Source organism: Sminthopsis crassicaudata, chromosome 2 (genome assembly GCF_048593235.1).
Source record: "Sminthopsis crassicaudata isolate SCR6 chromosome 2, ASM4859323v1, whole genome shotgun sequence".
Classification (NCBI taxonomy): Eukaryota; Metazoa; Chordata; class Mammalia; order Dasyuromorphia; family Dasyuridae; genus Sminthopsis; species Sminthopsis crassicaudata.
Window position 1 is genome coordinate 375,820,348 of NC_133618.1, and position 17,812 is coordinate 375,838,159.

Below are 17,812 nucleotides of genomic sequence, written 5' to 3' on the forward strand. Positions count from 1 at the left end.
TTATAGATGCTTAATCAATGTTTATGATTAATTGATTGAAAAAGATTAAGTGACCCATCCACATTACTGTCACACACTCAGCAAGTATCTGAGGCATGATTCTGACTCACACTCCAAAACTCTGTTCACTAAGCCAATTGAGGCTTCAATTTCTTTATCACTCACCACATGACACCTCTGCAAATATCAAGGACAACTGGCACATGCTCCTTTAGTTTTTTCATCTTCAAGCTATATATATCCTCTATTCCTTTAGTTCCCATATGACATATCTGGACTTAGACATATGACATATCTGTCTTCCTACCCTTTTTTCCAATAGTATTTTATTTTTCCAAATATATAAAAAGATAGTTTTCAACATTCATTTTTGCAGAATTTTGTGTTCTAAATTTTTCTCTCTCCCTCTCTTGCTTTCTCTCTCCCTCTCTTATTTTCTCTCTCCCCAAGACAGTAAGCAATCTGATATAGGTTAGATCTGTGCAATCTTTTTAAACACACTTCCCTATTTGTCATGTTTTGCAAGAAAAATCAGTTGGTCTCCTTTCGGTAGCCACATTTGTCTGTCTTGAATAAAGGTACCCAGACCTGCATTCCATACAGCAGCTGTGATCCAGCCAAGACAGAGGACATCAGAACTATTACCTCAGTTGTTCTGAACATTCTGCAACTAATAAAGACGCCTTAGATAACATTAGCTTTTATTAGCTATGATATCATGATGACTCATAATAGCCTTGAGGTCTACGAAAGTTTCATCAGATGATGATAATAATAATAATGACTAGCACTTAGAGCATCTCTTTATATTTGGTCTTCACAGTTCCAGGAAGCCACCAGAGAACAGCATATGCAGTAGATGCTGTTATTATCCCCATTTTACAGATAAGGAAACTGAGGCTTACAGAGAATAATTGGCTTGCTTAGAATCACACAACTAGTGGGTCTGAGGCCATATTTGAACTCAGGTCTACTTGATTCCAATTCTTACTTTTTCCTGCTATACTAAGATTCAAAACAAAAGCCATCCAAAACATTCCTTTTATTTACATGTAATTTAAAAAACATCTGAAAGTCTGCACTCATGACCTTTGCGAAAAGCATCTGAAAGTGGGACATGTCATCAATATATACAACCTGAAGAACCAGGCCATCCTTCTCAGAAACTTTATAAGAGATGGGTGAGGTAGGCAGCCCTATCTTCGAACAGGGCAACGCTGAAGTCTCAGAAGGTAGATATGGAGAACTCATTTAGTGACCTGTAACCTAACCGTCCACTTTGGGCTGAAATCAGTCTCTGGATCAATCATTGGTGAGGAGGTAGAACCCGCCCGGAGAGCACTCCTGAGATGCCACGGGGAAGCAGGGGATGGGAAGTCGCCTGCACCTTGTATCCTGCAGCCTCAACATTCAATGGCTGTTGCTGCTTAAAGCCCATTACCCCGTGCCCGAAAGGCTGGAACTTAATTTCTTTCCACCCGGCTTCTAAGTCCAGTTTGGTTTGCTTCCACACATGGAGCCATCTTCGTATTGGATATGATGAAACAAATCAATTATGTCATGAAACTCCGGGTGAGTTTCAGGACCGCTTCATAGGAGACAAAAACCACCATGTTCACAGGAAAGGCTCTACAGCAGTTCAGAGCCAGCCCTTTAAACAAGACCCTCACTCCTTCTTCCTTCACGCTCTGGGTGATGCAGTGGATGAATCCTCGGTAGCGTTGCTGGCCCAGCCCGTCGACCTGAAGACGAGACTTGATCACATCCATGGGGGTGGCCACAGCCCAGGCCAGGACGCCGGCGCAGCCCCCGGAGACTAGCACACCCAGGATGTCTGCGGAGGAGAGATGGAGAGACGCTCAGCACAGGCTCGTTTTACGGAGAAGGGAACCGCTCCAGGTCAGAGTCTCGGGCCACTGCAGTAGCCTCCTACTTTGGTCTGGCTCCCTTTGCCAAATTGCTACCATCATTACCAAAATAATCTTCCTGACCATTGATCAGAAATGTTTGGTAGTTTCCTATTATATCCAGAATAAAATTCAGGCTCATCGGCCTGGCGTTTAGAGCCCCCCTCCTCCCCCACTCCGAATGATGGCTGTCTTTCCAGGGTTATTTCCTATAATCCCCCTTCATTCTTTCTCCGTTCCATCCAAACTGACCTATTCTGAGTTCTATGGCCCTGGACCCCCAGGGAGTTTTCTTCCACGTCTGGAAGGCTTTTCCTCCATACTCCACCTTTGAAATTCTTAGCTTCCTTCAAGGTTTAGTTCAGTTACCACCTCATAATTGAAGTCCTTCTTAAGCCCTTACTCATTCCTGCTAGGTGACATAGAGGACATTGGATCTGGAGTCTAGAAAGCCTGAGTTCAAATCCAGCCTCAGACACTAGGTAACTTCGGGTAAATCATTTATTCTCTGTCTGCCTCAGTTTCTTGATCTGTGAAACAGAGATAATCACAGCATTTGCCTGCCAGGGTTGTAGTAGTTGTGATGATAAAATGAGGGGAGCTTTGTGATTGCTTTGCAAACATTAAAACAATATGCAAATGCGAGCTATTATTGCAATTCTCCAAAAATGTCAGCTCTTTGAGGGCATCTTGAGGGGTGATCTGCCACCAGAACCCAGCCCAGTGCCTGGCACTGCTAAAGCACTTAGTCTTTGTTCATGGGTGCTAGCCTTACCTGGCTTACTCTGCCCCGCTGGAGTGAGCCACTCACAGATGATGGAGTAGGAGAGGAAGTAGGTGGCAAAGGAATTGCAGTCTCGGAACATCAGGGCCAAGCTGCCTTTGTAGAGGCCACCCAAGCCTTCCTCCTTAGCCACAGTCCTCAGGCAGTGCAGGGGGCCCTGGTACTTGGGAGGGGGAAGGAGACCACTGGGAGACGAAGACGTGATCGAGGGGCGCTGCTTCTGGGTCTGCAACCGGATTTTGGCCACTTCCGTGGGGGACGTCAGTGTGACCTGGGAAAGTAAAGGAACGGTCAAGAATCGAACCACCACTGGTCATTGGAGGGCAGTGAAAAGGATGCTGGGAGTCGAGGAGCCAGCCCAATCCCTAAACCAGGATCCGAAAATTATCTGAGTAACTCTGTGTGTAAGTCAATTATCCTCTAAGCTTCAGTTTCTCCATCTGTAAAATGAAAATAACCTCTCTCTCTTTCCTTCTTTCCTTTCTCTCTCTCTCTCTGTCTCTCTCTCTGTCTCTGTTTCTCTCTCACACACACATATAGACATACACACACATATCCAATGCAGAAATTTGTTTTGTTTGATTAAGCATATTTGTTACAAAAGTTTTTTTTTTCCCAATGAGAGGAAGTTATTGGCATAGAAAACAGATTTTTGTTAATTTTAAAAGTTTCTTTTTAAAATCTCAGTCTCACAGAATTGTTGAGAAAACCATTTTGTAAACTCTAAAAGCATTACAGAAATGGTTGCTGTTACACTATTGTCTCATGGATTTGCCCACATTTTCTATCAGATTCTCAGAGAAGTTAATTGACTTTGCCCCCAGATTATAACTAAAGACATATTTAAAGGCAGGGTCAACAAAAGAGCAGCATGGGGACCTTCAGCCTCTCAGTTTAAAGACTGCCAGAGTTTATTCTAGAGGCCTTGATAAAGTTAAGTCATTCCAAAAATGAGCAGCTTTCTGAAACCACTATGATAGCCACCCTATTCCTCCACCACGTCCAATTCCTCTTCTTGGAGCTACTTATTAAAGCCCAATCTAAAGGTAAAAAACCCTGGGCTATGTAACTAACCTAAGCTTAGGCAAGTCTATAGGACTCTCTGAATTTCAGGTTTTTCTTTAGTAAAACAGGGAAAATAATACTTTTTACTTCCCAAGAGTGTTGTAAGGAAAGTAATTTATTAATAAATAAATAAACAATCTTTTATTCCCTGGGTGGATGAAAGATCACAGACATTAGAAAAGACCTTAAAGGTTGCCTAGCCTCATGTTTTCATTTCACAATTAAGGATTTTTTGGAAAGGAATATAATATTTTTAAAAATGAATCTGTTTATTAAAATGTTTTACTTTAAGCACTAGGGGAATGGGAACTGCTATGTAAAGGTCTTATTGTGGGTAACATGAAGCTGGTACTGCTCATATTCTGCTTGGTGAAATTAATTGTCTATTATACATTTATACTTTGGTTTTCCAACTAGACTATAATATTTCAATACAGGACAAAGGATTAGAGTCTGTCCCAAAGATCTGTCTGACTGGTTGGAGAAGAAAAACTATGCCCACTGGGGCAACTAGATAGTATAGTGGACAGAGCACCAGCCTTGAAATCAGGAGAACCTGAGTTCAAATACGGACTTAGACACTTAACACTTACTAATTGTGTGACTCTGGAGAAGTCATTCAGCCCCAATTGCCTCATCAGAGAAAGAGAAAAATAAAGAAAGGAAGAAAGGGGAAAAAAAGAAAAACTATGTCTATTTGACATGGTACTGAAGTGAGCCCTTTATCCCAAGCTCTTCTCTAAATCCTGCCAAGCTCAGAAAACTGTCAGTCATTCCATGAGTCAGAGAGATTTCTCAACTAAAGAGACAGAACTCAGTGGGAAGAGGAAGGAAGGAAACAAGCACAGTGCCAACTGTTTTACAACAGCAATCTCATGTGATCCTCACTACAATCCTGGAAGCAACCTCCCTGGAGGTTCAGTATACTCCCTGCCTTTTTGGTTCTATAGAGACATTTCTTCCTGACCCAGGAAGACCTGAGTTTAAATTCAACTTCAGATACTTAACTATCTGTGTGACTGAGCAAACCACTCATGTTTCCTTCAGTTTCCTCAATTTTGAAATGAAAATAATAACTACACCCACCTTCTAAGGGCTATTGTGAAGATCAAATAAGAAAATATTTGTAATCTGTTATCTGGCACATGGTTAATAGATACTTGTTTCTTCTTTATTTATTTTTTCCTTCCTTCCTTCCTTCCTTCCTTCCTTCCTTCCTTCCTTCCTTCCTTCCTTCCTTCCTTCCTTCCTTCCTTCCTTCCTTCCTTCCTTCCTTCCTTCCTTCCTTCCTTCCTTCCTTCCTTCCCTCCCTTTGAGAAATAGAAAACATTATACAAAGTAGCAACAAAATTATGTGATGATCAATTATGATAGACTTAACTCTTCTTAGCAATGTGGTGATCCAAAACAATTTCAACAGATTTGGGATGGAAAATGTCATATGCAACCAGAGAGAGAACTATGGAAACTGAATGAGGATCCAAAGCATATTTTTACTTTGTTTGTTTGGGTTTTTTTTGTTTTGTTTTGTCTTTCTTGTGGTTTTTCCCTTTTGTTCTGACTTTCTTTCATTACATGACTAATATGGAAATAGATTTTAAAGGTTTGTACATGTATAACCTGTTTCAGGTTGCTTGCTGTTTGGAAGAAAGGGAAGAGGTAAGGGAATATTGGTATGTATGGCCCTGGCAATCAGTGGCTTCGGAATGGAAGAGGTTACAGAATACAAAGTTGAAAACTATCTTCACATGTATTTGGAAAAATAAAACACTACCAAGGGTGGGGGGGAAGTTCTTTCCCTCTTCATGAATTTTTCTGTTATTGTGAGGCACAACTATTCTTCAGTCATCCAGGCTTGCAACTTCAGTGTCAACCTCAATCCCTAGCTCTCACCTCACTCCATTGATTGTAATCAATTCTCAAATCTTCCTGTTTTTTCCTTCACAACTCCTCTCATATATGTCTTCTCTACTCTCCACTCACACAGCCATTACCCCCAACAAAGTCCCTTAGCACTTCTAGAGCCTGGGCAATTGCAAAAGCTTACTATTTGGTCTCAATTTCAAGACTCTACCCACTTCATTTAGTTGTCCAAGAGATTTTCTTAAAGTTCTGAACATGTCACACCATTTTCTCAATAAATCAAAATAGCTAAGTGTTTACTTACAGGATAAAATGTAAATACCTCTTTGGCATTTAATGCTCTTTATAATCTGTCCCCATCCTGCCTTCCTAGTCTTCTCACACTCTCCTCCCCACTATACAGTAATCCAGACACACACAACACTCCAACTCCAACACAAGCTTTGTTGACTCTCTTTCATGCTTGCAAAGTTTTCCTTCACGTCACTTTGCCACAATTCCCCTGGCTTTCTTAAAGACTCATCTCAAATATCACTTATGCAGATGGCTTTTTCAGCCCCCTCCCCAACCCCAAAATTAACTTCCATCTATTCTGTGTATATTTTTATGCACCTAGTTGTTGACACATCTCTCATTAGAATATAAGCTCCTCAGGACAGACAGTGTTTTTTGCATAATTCTGTAACACAGGGCCTGGCACAAAGTAAACGTTTAATAAATGCTTCTTAAATGATTGACTGCCAGGTCAACAAATCTACCCCCTACCTTTAGGCAAAATTGTATCCACTCAACCAAAAAGATCTTCCTAATCATTTTTCCATGTCTTAATTCATGAGAATTTGTGCCTGACTAAAGTAGTAAGGACTCAGGCAGGTAGCCTTCCATCTAACCCTAGCCCTATCACTAATTCTGGGGAATTTCCCTTCCCTGATTCTCAGTTTCTCACTTGTATAATGAGAGTGAACTCTGTTGGTCTCTAAGGCCCCTTTCCAAGTCTACATTCTATGATCCCACATCTTCATTGCTTGCTACAAGCTACAAATATCAGGGAGATCCTTTTCTATGGGACTCTAAATCCCCTGGATTTATTTCCTCTACTTTAACCAGGATTTCCAAGAACAGAATATCCTTCCTTACCCTGACAATGCCAGAGGCACATCCTGAAAGGGTGATGTCCATTTTGGAGGGCTTCACATCCACCTTGCCATACTTGAGCTTGCAGATGTGAGACAGGCAGTGTCTGTAGGTGCCAAAGGAGATTGAGGAGACCAGAGACACTGTACACACGGGCAAAGAGAGCCCCCGGTAGAACCCTGAGAGCTGGGATCAGGAAACCCGCCGAAAGAGAAGAAAAGAGAGATTGAGAGATCATTAGAAAAGAGAATAGTATCAGTCACAGTTTGGAAAATCTAGTTACCAGGTGAAATATCTTTCACAAAACCTTCCCTGATTTTGACCTTTGAGAGGTTGAACAAGGTGATGGATAAAGCTTTTAACATTATAATTCTCTCAATTGAATTGATTTTTAGAGAGGTAACATTGCTGACAGATTAGAGTACCTGGCTTGGATTTAGGAAGGCCTGTCTGAATCCTGTCTCAGGCATTTATTATTTGTGTGACTGGGCTTTCTGGACCTCAATTCCTCCATCTGCAAAAGGGGAGTAATAAGAGTATACAGGGCTCTCTGCAGGATCAAATGGGATGATTTAGTTAATTAATTATTTTTTTAGTTAGTTTAATTTATTTTTTATAATTTATAAAATTTGTATATATCTTATGTATATGTAAATAACAAATTATTTTAATTTTTAAATCCTGACTCTAGCCCTATCTATCCACTGAATCATCTAGCTGTCACTGCTATTATTATTCATCTCAGAAGGAAAAAATCTTGAGTTCAATTCTATACTCATCAAAAAAAAAATACTTTTAATTTATTTGAATTTTAAAATGAGCTTGGCAAACTGTCCTTTGGTCAGAAAATGGAGGAGGCTAGAAGGCAGTGTCCTTCCCAAATATTGATATTTGCCCCCTGGCTGAAACAAACTCTTAAATGAAATGTTTATATTAACCAAGGGTATAGGCTTACCTTTTCTGCTTTGTATAATTCTCGAACACAGTGCCAGATACTAGTATACTTCTTCTCAGTTTGGATTCTGACCTGTAAAGAAGGAGATTATTTAGAGCCTGGCCAGACTCAAGGCAGCAATTATAAATTTCTTAGGGATCCCCCTAAGGTACCTTATAAGTTCTGTTTCTAAATCAGTAAAACCAGGTGGAAAGAAATAGAAGGTCAAGGAACTATCTATTTATTTACTTTTTTTTTTTTTTTCTTTTTCTGAGGCTGGGGTTAAATGACTTGCCCAGGGTCACACAGCTAGGAAATGTTAAGTGTGTGAGACCAGATTTGAACCCAGGTCCTCCTGAATTCAGGGCTGGTGCTCTATCCACTGCGCCACCTAGCTGCCCCCTTTTTTTATTTATTTGCTTTTTTTTTCTTCTTCTAGGTCAAGGAATTATCAAGCTGTCAAGTTTTTTAGGATAGAAGAAAGGCAGGAATACAAGAACAGCATTACAGAAAAGCCCTAGAAATCTTGAATAATGAAATGACATCTCATTGGTTGACAAAATGAGATAACATGTATTTTGAAATATATTTTATTATATGTTGTGAAAATGATTAAGTGTTATAAAACACTAGTTTATTATTTATATCATTATTATTGTTATTATTATAACCCACAAATGGGAGGTATAAAAGAACTAATAATTCTTTAATTTTATTCTATTTTCAGTTTCAAATCCTAAGAAAGAATTTTTAAAGGCCAGAAATTTCCACTGTTCCCAGACAGATCGGTGTTTTATGCACAGATCTGGGTGATACATTTTATTGAGGACATTATCAAAATAGACCATGTCCAAAGACAAACAAAATTGTGAGGAGACTGTCCAGAACACTGGAGATGGAGGCAGGTTTGTGGGTAGAGTGCTGGACAGTCAGGAAAACCTAGGTTTAAATTCCACTCTAGACATATACTAGCTATTATCCTGGGCAAATCATTTAGCCTCTCTTGAGTCTCAGTTTCCTCACCTGTAAAATAAGAGGATTGGACTGAATGAACTTTAAGGTTCTTTCCAGATCTAAATCCATAATCCTATGTTCAGCCTAGAAAAGTGTTGACTTAAATAGAGAATAGTCTTCAACTATCTGAAAAATTGAAGTAGGAAAGAGAATAGACTGATACTGAATATTTCAAAAAGTCATAGCTAGAGACAATGGATGTACATTACAAGAAGATTGACTTCAGCTCATTAGAAGAAGGAACACTCTAATAATAAGGTAATGACTTTCCAGTCACCAGAAATGTTCAAGCCAAGGCTGAATGTATAACTCGGGAGGAGGGGAAGTGGGGGTACATTCTGACATGCTAAAGTCCCATCTGGCTCTAAGATTCCATAATTATATAAATGAGTTGGTTTAAGTAATCAAAAGGGGCTAGTCTGTACAAGTGAATAAAAATTATTGTTAGGAATTGAAAGTAGGTGATAGAATACTCAGAAGATCAAACTGAAAAAAGTACAAGAGTACACTGACAAAATCAAGGTCCCTCTGAAGTAATACTCCTATTGGACCATTCTCTCAATGAAGGAGTCAATCTCACAGGTTGGAAACCCAAAATGTAGCTTCTCCCTTAGGGGTAACTTTGGTAAGATGTATGATGCTTGAAAGCCATCATTGGTATGTTTCTTTTTAAATAGTCAACTGACACAATTAGTAATTAGAAAAGGAAACATTGGTTTGAATCTCAGCTCTGATATTTATTATTTGAGTAATATTGGTCAAATCACTTCACCTCTAAGACCTCAATTTTCTTTTTTTCCTCTATGAAATGAAGATCTCTAAGGTTTTTTTTTTTTCATTTCTCAATCCTACAATCATATGCCAGTAAGCTAAGTTAATAAATGATGATTATTACTGAGGCAAATACATTGAAGATAGAGAGGGAAAGAGGAAGACAAGGAAAGAAGAAACAGCAATGGAATAAAAATTCTGGGAAATTGTAGAGCAAAAATCAAAATACCTTCACTGTGTCCAGGGGGTAACCCACAGCAACACCACAGACACCTGAAAGAAACAGACATTTTGCAGATAAATGGTACAACATTCCTTAGCCTATTAACTGCCTTAGAGGAATTTATTAAAGAGATATGAGGACTTTCAAAGAATGAGAGGCCTCTATCACAGTCCAGATTAATGCTCTATTTTAGGAAATCTTTCCCAATGATTTGGTCCAGCTCAGATACCCTCCTCCTCCTTGCCAATTTCCTAGGATGGATCTGCAGGTTACATCATCACCCCTCCAACTCCTTGTGTCCTGGTTCCCAAGCACTATGGACCCTAATTATGGGCCACATAAGACTACCATAGGAACACAGCCATAGAACTCTAGTTTGAGGAACAAAAGCACTAAGGAAGATAATCAGGAAAAATCCAGGAGCACCCCAGTTGAGCCACAGCAAACAGTGGATAGAGTGCAAAGCCTGGTATCAGGAAGACCTAAATCCAAATCTTATCTCAGACATTTACTAGCTAAGTGGCCAATGGCAAGTCACATAAGCTCTCTTTGCCTAGGCTTTCTAATCTGTAAAATGGGAATATTTAATAGTATCTATTCCCCCCCCCCCAGTGGTTGTGAGGATCAAATGAAATAATATTTGTAAAGCACTTAGAGCAGTGTCTGGCTCTACAGTAGAGGTTATATAAATGCTAGCAATTATTTTGTAGTGATAAGTACAATGCCTGGCAAATAGTTAACACTATATAAATATTAGCAATAAATTATCAATTAACTGCTATTCACCTTCCCACTCTCTCCTACACACAGTCTAGGACTTATAGGCACTCCAAAGTTAAGAAGCCATCTCTCTGGTCCAGTAGAACAAGACTCTCCTTTGTAATACCTAAACAGGTATTATCCAGACTTGGCTTTGAAGACCCTGAGTGGGAGGCTTCTGCTACCAGAGACATCCTGTTCTGTGGCTCAGACTATTATGTACTTTATCTAAACACTAGCTCTCTGCAACTTCCACCCATTGTTCCTAATCATACTTTCTGGGTAGAGTTGCCAGCAGAATGAGGCTGCATTATGTTGTAACTTGCTGGAGAATTGGGCCCATGTATAATAAAATCAAGATAAGCCTGCAAGGAAGGTACTGAAGGCCAGCACAAATCCTTGATGACTGGAGCAGAGTTTCTAATGATTCGTGGTACAGAGCCCTTCTTTCTTGCTAACATTCTGATGTTCACTTCTGGTGCCTATCCCCAGCAGTATGCTGCTTGTTAACATCAGCACTCTTACACAATGGATATAAGCAGAAAGTCAACAGAAATGGTATAAGGTTGAGGTTAGTGAAAGCTTCTGGCCTATTTTATATAAGGGAAATAATCAGTCTTTTGGTCAAACTTGAATCTCTCTGAGCCTCAATTTTCTTATCAATAAGATGAAGATGATGATGATAAAACATATTATCCATTTTATTGAGTAGCTTTAAGGAATGTGCTATGTGTGGACCCTTAAAATGCTGTATGAATGAGTTATGATCATCCTTTTTTTAAATTATGGTCAAAAAAGATTCAAAGAAAGTACTCTGGGTATACAGAGAAACGGATGACAACTTTTGGTTAGGGAAAGAGATCAAGAAAAGTTTCTTGTAGGAGGGTATTCCTTGTTATATGCTGTCTCTCTGAATTAAGGGGGATAATTCACAACTACTTAGTCCATGTCTTTAAAAGCAGGAAGAAAAAAGGGGGGAGGAAAGGAAAGGAAGAGAGAAAGGGAGGGAGAGAGGGAAAGAGGAAGGAAGTAAAGAAGGAAGGAAGGAAGGAAGGAAGGAAGGAAGGAAGGAAGGAAGGAAGGAAGGAAGGAAAGGAGGAAAGAAGGGAGAGAGGGATTTAGGAAAGGAGAGAGGGAGGAAGGGAGGAAAGAAGGAAGGAAGGGAGAGAGGGATGAAGGAAAGAAAGAGGGAAGAAGGAAGGAAGGAAAGCAAAAAGAAAAAGGAAGAGAATGGAAATAAAGAAAAAAGGAAAGGGAAAGGGGAAAAGGAAAAAAAAAGAGGGAAGGGAAGAGAACTAGTTTGTATAAATCCAGGGCTTTAGTTCTGGGTCACAGGTTATAACTCTATTCCTTCTCTTAATTCCACTGGTACCCTCCTTTTATACCTCATTGAGGTGCCAATGTGTATCAAGGCACTTAAAGGCTATGTCAGTGGAACACAAATTGGCAGTTCCTACAAAGTTGGAAAGACTTCAAGTAAGGGTCCAGACTCAGACGTTATGTTTGTCTTCTGAGAACTACCCTAGAAACATGAAAATATTAATGGAAAATTTCTAAATCTAACAAAGTTCAGAAAGACATAAGAATTATCTGCTAGGTCATGAAAATTTTTAGCCACAATTCACAAAAAGACATAGAGGGGCTATGACCGTCAGTCATGGAGGAAGTGAACACAGTAGTGAGCATTAAGTATAATACTTCGTTGGACTACTAAGAAGACACTTGCATAGGCTGAAAACTTAGAAGATATCTTCTACCTAAGGTTCTAAGGATAATCCTGGTGATTTGTATTATAGCTCACAAGCCCCTATCAATGTGCTTCTTTTTTAACAATCAGCCAACTGACATATTTAGCTCTTAGTAAAGGCATTTACTTACTAAGATGTCATAGTTAAAATAATAGCTATAAAATATCTCCCCTTCCCCAAAAGATGTACTCTTATTGAAATATACAACTGTATTCTAGGAAAAACAAGCACAAACTGAGACTGTAACAATAGGAGGAACACATATATGGAATAGATTTGACCAAAGTAGTTCACAATTACTGGTACTGCAGAACGTAAAAGTCCTTTTTTTTTTTTTTTGTGGAGTCCTCTAGAAAGTTTCCTTTATGTTCAGAAACTCTGCTGGGCAGTTTGCTCAGTTGGGTTCCCAGGGTATGCTCCTTTCCATAGTCTGATTGATAGGACCAAAATCACGTTTCTTTGCTGCCAGGGTCACATTGTTCAAAGCTCTTTCTTCCCTGGAATAACTGCTTTTCTACATCTGTTTCTGTCTGTAGTATATTTCTTTACTCCCTCAAGTATACTTCCAAGTTTCTCAAAGTGATGAATTTTTTAACTGCTAGAGGCACACTCAAATTATAGATAGAGGTCATGGCTGGTGGGAAGAGGAGAAAGAATTCTCTTCATGTCCCTCTCCCAGAAGTCTCCCTTAACTCACAGGTCACCATGACTGATAGAAAATGCAGTCAATGGAATTCCCCTTCTGATTTACTCAAAGGTATCACATCTCAAACAAAAACACCTTATTAACAAATTATGACTTCACTATCTGTGAGTAAATAATTTCAATTGAGAATCACATCTCCCACCATTATAGGAGGAAATCTAATTCTTTGTTCTTTCTCAACAATTCTAACACCCAAGTACACACACAGCCTACTGTATTAGAGACATAACTAGAGGGAAATCAATTTCCCAGGAATAATTTTGAAAGTACTTTAAAAAATATTTTAATCTCATAGATTTTAGAACAGGAAAGAGACTTTAAATTGTATAACTGATTAAACTGAAGCTCAGAGAGAAAAAGTGATTTGAAAAAAAAAAGAGAGAAAGAGAGAAAAGGTAATTTTTCCAGTGTTACAGAGTGAGTCATCAGCAGAGCTGTGCTGAGAACCACTTTCCCCAACTAGGTTTCTTCATTCAAAGTCATTTCACTATATTACACTGCTATCACCCTGACCTAAGGACTATTCCTGGCAACTTTCCAGAGATACCCTCATCTAAGATCATAGATCTAACATTTGGAATCATTGCCCTTTCTCCTCCATTGCCCTCTTTCTCCACGAACTCCAGTGTCCTGAAAAACATCAATTTGCTATTTCACAAGGTAAATATTGACCTGATATGACACCATTTCTTTTGCTTAAAATAGAATTGTCAGAACAAGGTTAGCAGCTCTATTTGGCATTAATTTTGAACTCTATTGCTCAATGCTGATCTTTAACCCTCTGTATCACAGTTCTGCAACTTGTCTTTTCACTGTATGGGGTAAGGGGAGTAAGAAGAGGGACATATAGAAATACTAAAATTTGGATAGATTAAAATTTGGCCTTTGTGTGATCTCAGTTTTTTATCTATCACACAAACTCAAAGTCAGAAGAGACCAGAGAACTAATCAAACCAACATTTACTCAAAGAGGAATCTCCTTTAGATGCTTTACAGGTAATTACCTAATAATCCTCTTTTTTGAAGATTTTAAGTGACAGAAAATTTATTGTCTGTGGTTCAAGAGAATAAAAGCTCATGGAGGGTGCATGTGAAACTGCAGAGTGATCAGGGCAAAGACAGCCTGACTACCACTTTCCTCATTTTCCTCATTTTCAACATTGAGTAGCCCCAGATGACATTAGTTTTTTTTGATTGCCATGTCAAATTGCTGACTCATTTTGAGCAGTCTATTAAAATCTCTAGGTCTCCTTCAAATGGTTTGTTGTAAAGATAAAAATTTTTAAAAGTGAATATGCTTTGTAGACACTGGAACACTTTGAAAACTATACAGCACTATATCAGATATTATCATCATTACCACCATTACTGTTGCTATACACTATTAAAGAAGTTCAGTCTTACTTCATTATTTTATGCTTAGGAAGTAAGAATATATGTTCCTGTCTTTTCTTCCCCTTTTACCTGCCTCAGCGAGGTTATAAAAATTTGCTGTGGATAGAAGATGTGGTTTATTTTTGTTTTTCAATCACTTCAGTCATGTCCAACTCTTCATGACCCTATTTGGGATTTTTTTGACCAAGATATTAGAGTGATGTGTCATTTGTTTTTCTCCAGATCATTTTGCAGATGAAGAAGTAAGGCAGAGTTAAGTGACTTGCCCAGGGTTACAGAGCTAATAAGTGTCTTGAAGTCAGATTTTAATTCAGGGAGATGAGTCTTCCTGATTTCAAGCCTGACACTCTATCCACTATCACCTAGCTATTGTAATTAAGAAAGATGCTATTTGAATTGTTGGAGAGGCTATGGGAGAGAGGCACATTGAAATCTTGTTGATAGTGCTATGAATTGGTTGCACTATTTTAGAAAGTGATTTGGCACTATATTTCAAAATTCACTAAATTCTGCATGTTCTTTGAACTACATAGTAATATTACTACTCATAATAATGCTACTATGAGACATGTACCCACTAAAGAAATCAAAGAAAGCAGGAAAGGGCCATATGTACAAAAACATCTATGACCGCATTTTTTCTTCTTCCAAAAAACCTGGAAATCAGTGGAGTGTCTATCAACTGAGGAATAGTAGAACAAATTATGGCGAAACAACACAATAGAATATTAGTGTGCTTTAAGAAGTGACCAAAAATGAAGATTCAAAGAAAACTGGAAAAATTTCTTTGAACCCATGCAGAGTAAAGTGAACAAAATCAGTAGAACAAACTTTGCAAGACTTCAGAACTTGATCAAGCAATAATCAATCATGACTACAGAAGAATGATAATGAAACATTCCTTCTCAACCCTCAGCAAAGTGGAGGTGATAAACTATAGGTTTGGATTTAAGACTTATATTTTCAAACATAACCAATGTATGGATTTGTTTTGCTTATTTATATTCATTTATTAAGGGGAAGCTCTTTCATTTGCTTTTGGAATGGAATTACTGTGATGGGAAATGAGGAAAGAAAGAGGAAGAGAAGGAGGAAAAGGAGAAAAAGAATCAATGAAATGCCTTTTTTTTTTTTAATTCCCAAAAGAAAACAGAAGAAATTTTAGAAAGGGAAACAGACAAACAAGGCTCTGTGTGCACTAGAATGGTAAATGTCATATATTCTTAAGCAAGCTGTATGTGATAGAGATTCATAATCTCATATACAATCAGAGATAGGAAAAGAAGGTAGATATCATATAGCTGAATCATCCCCTTCATTCTACAGAAGGGAAAACTGAAACCCAGAGAGAACTGAGTTGTTTAGGGGGACACAGAGTTGGTGGCAGAGACCAGAGGCCAAGTGTTGTAGCTCCTAATCACATATTCTTTGTATATAAATAATGTCACTGTCTCATTTCCTAAATTTCTTGATCTAAATTAAATCTACAGGCACTAAGGCCCCTTCTAGTTCCAAAATTCTAGCTCTAACATTCTATATTTTGTGATTTCTAAGGCATTTTCTAATTCTGAAAATCTATCTTCTGTATTTCTAAGTCAGATAAAAAGCATTTATTAAATATCAACCACATGTTAAGCACTGTGCCATATTCTGAGAAAGCAAAGAAAGACAAAACTCTCAAAGAGCTTAGTCTATTGGGAAAGAAAACATGCAAACAACTAGTACAAACTATAAACAAACTGGAAATAGCAGAGGGAAGGCACTAGAATTAAAAGACTAGGAAAGTCTTCCCTTACAAGGTGGGATTTTAGCTAGGACTTGAAGGAAGTCCAGAGGACAGAAATGAGAGAAAGCTTTCCAGGCCTCTTTAAGCTCTGACATTGTATATTATATGATTCTAAAATAAAGCTCAAACAAATTGCTGGACATGATGATTTCCCTACAAGTCTTGGCAAATTGAAATATCAGGTAAACTCTTTGGATCTTAATTCTCTTCACATAATCCAACACTTTCCATGCAAATACTGTCCAGGACTCCACCTAATAGATGGTTTTAAGTTATTCTTAACATAACTCTTTTTTCCCCCTATCTTTCCTTTCTTTCTTTTTTTCTTTCTTTTTTCCTTTTCTTTCTCTCTCTTTTTCCTTTGTTTCTTTCTCTTTCTTTCTTTCTCTCTTCTTTCATTTCTTTCTCTCTCTGTTTCTGACTCTCTTTACCTCCAATGGCTCCAGCAACGAAATCCATCTGAAATCTAGAAGACTGTCTCGTGTTTCCTGTTCAGAAGTGTAGAAAGAGATCCTTTTAGTTGGCCAGGAATGAGGTCCTCTTTTCTCTACTTCCCTTCAGGATTTATATACAGAAAGGAGGGTGTTTGCACTGTGGCACTTCATGAATGGTGGGTGGGAAAGGAGAAACAGAAACAATTCCAGGAACATAGTCAATGAGTAATCCCCATGAGATGAGCAGCCAGAAGCTCACCAGTGACTTTCTGCATCCACTGCTTTTCCTGCCCCCAAAGAACTGGTTTTGGAAAAAGAATATAAAAGGTCAAATTAGTCAATCAGTCTTTACTATCTCTTCCTTCTCCTCTACCTGACTTCCACCAACCTTATTATGTGTTTTATAATTATTGCAAATTCTTTATTCCTTCTGGAAAGTTATATGATTTAGAGCCCAATTCTCCCATTTTACTGATAAGAAAACTGAGTGACTTGTCCAAGATCACTCAAGTAGTAAGAAAAAAGAAAAGCGTCAATCATGTTCATGTTCTCTGACTGATATATTTTATCATCTAAGAGTCCTTCCAATTAAACATTATGCTCTATGTTTTAGGGTTCCTCCAAGAATTAACACTGTTTTATCATCCATTGTTTTATGAACCTTTTGAGCTCTGACATATGTATGTATGGTTCATTGTGTGGTTCAATGCACAAAGAACCACAATATTGCTCAGAGGGTAAGTCAAATGGACATAATATATTAAGACTTCCTTTAAAGTCTTACATTTGATGACTTTATATGTGGAACATAATAAATTGAATCTAAGGCTCAACTATCACTTTGGAATCATTTCAAACCTAAGATTTTGGCTGCTGTTCTCAGGGTTAGTTCTAGATAAAATCTTCAGTAGGGAACTCATTGATGAACTTAAATATTTTTTAAAAAGATATATGATAAAAGGAAGAACAGGTACAATTACATGAATGTGAAAGCACACCATGATCCTAGAAAGGAACTGAACTAGTTAGGAACTGAACACACTGGCAAGAAAAGCTGAGAATAACAAATATACCAATGTTAGGAAAAAGAAGACCAAAGAAGGAATAGATAGGACTACTGCTTGGAGTGAATGGGAAAATGATGAAAAACAATGGAAAGAAGGCAGGATTTCTCAACTCTTAGTTTGTTTCTATTTTTTCCTGCCAAAAAGAATGGGCTTTGTACTTGAAAGAATAGAATAAAAATGACTAGAGAGTTGAAACCCAGGGAAAGGGGTACAGTAGTAAAA

At 38.3% G+C, this 17,812-nt stretch overlaps 1 protein-coding gene across 3 annotated transcripts; it reads right to left on the reverse strand.

Annotated features, from left to right (window-relative positions):
• Nucleotides 1-691: 691 nt before the first annotated feature.
• Nucleotides 692-16,630, reverse strand: SLC25A47 (solute carrier family 25 member 47). 3 transcript variants are annotated; one of them, XM_074291290.1, is made up of 6 exons: nucleotides 16,521-16,630; nucleotides 9,702-9,745; nucleotides 7,709-7,780; nucleotides 6,757-6,939; nucleotides 2,683-2,962; nucleotides 692-1,834 (listed from the first exon to the last, which is right to left on the reverse strand). In XM_074291290.1, the coding sequence occupies exons 1-6, from the start codon at nucleotides 16,546-16,548 to the stop codon at nucleotides 1,554-1,556; spliced, it is 888 nt and encodes a 295-aa protein (XP_074147391.1). In that variant the 5' UTR covers nucleotides 16,549-16,630; the 3' UTR covers nucleotides 692-1,553. The 3 variants fall into 3 exon arrangements, with proteins under 3 accessions (XP_074147391.1, XP_074147393.1, XP_074147392.1); XM_074291292.1 differs by lacking the exon at nucleotides 16,521-16,630 and adding an exon at nucleotides 10,482-10,644; XM_074291291.1 differs by lacking the exon at nucleotides 6,757-6,939.
• Between the last annotated feature and the right edge of the window lie 1,182 nt (nucleotides 16,631-17,812).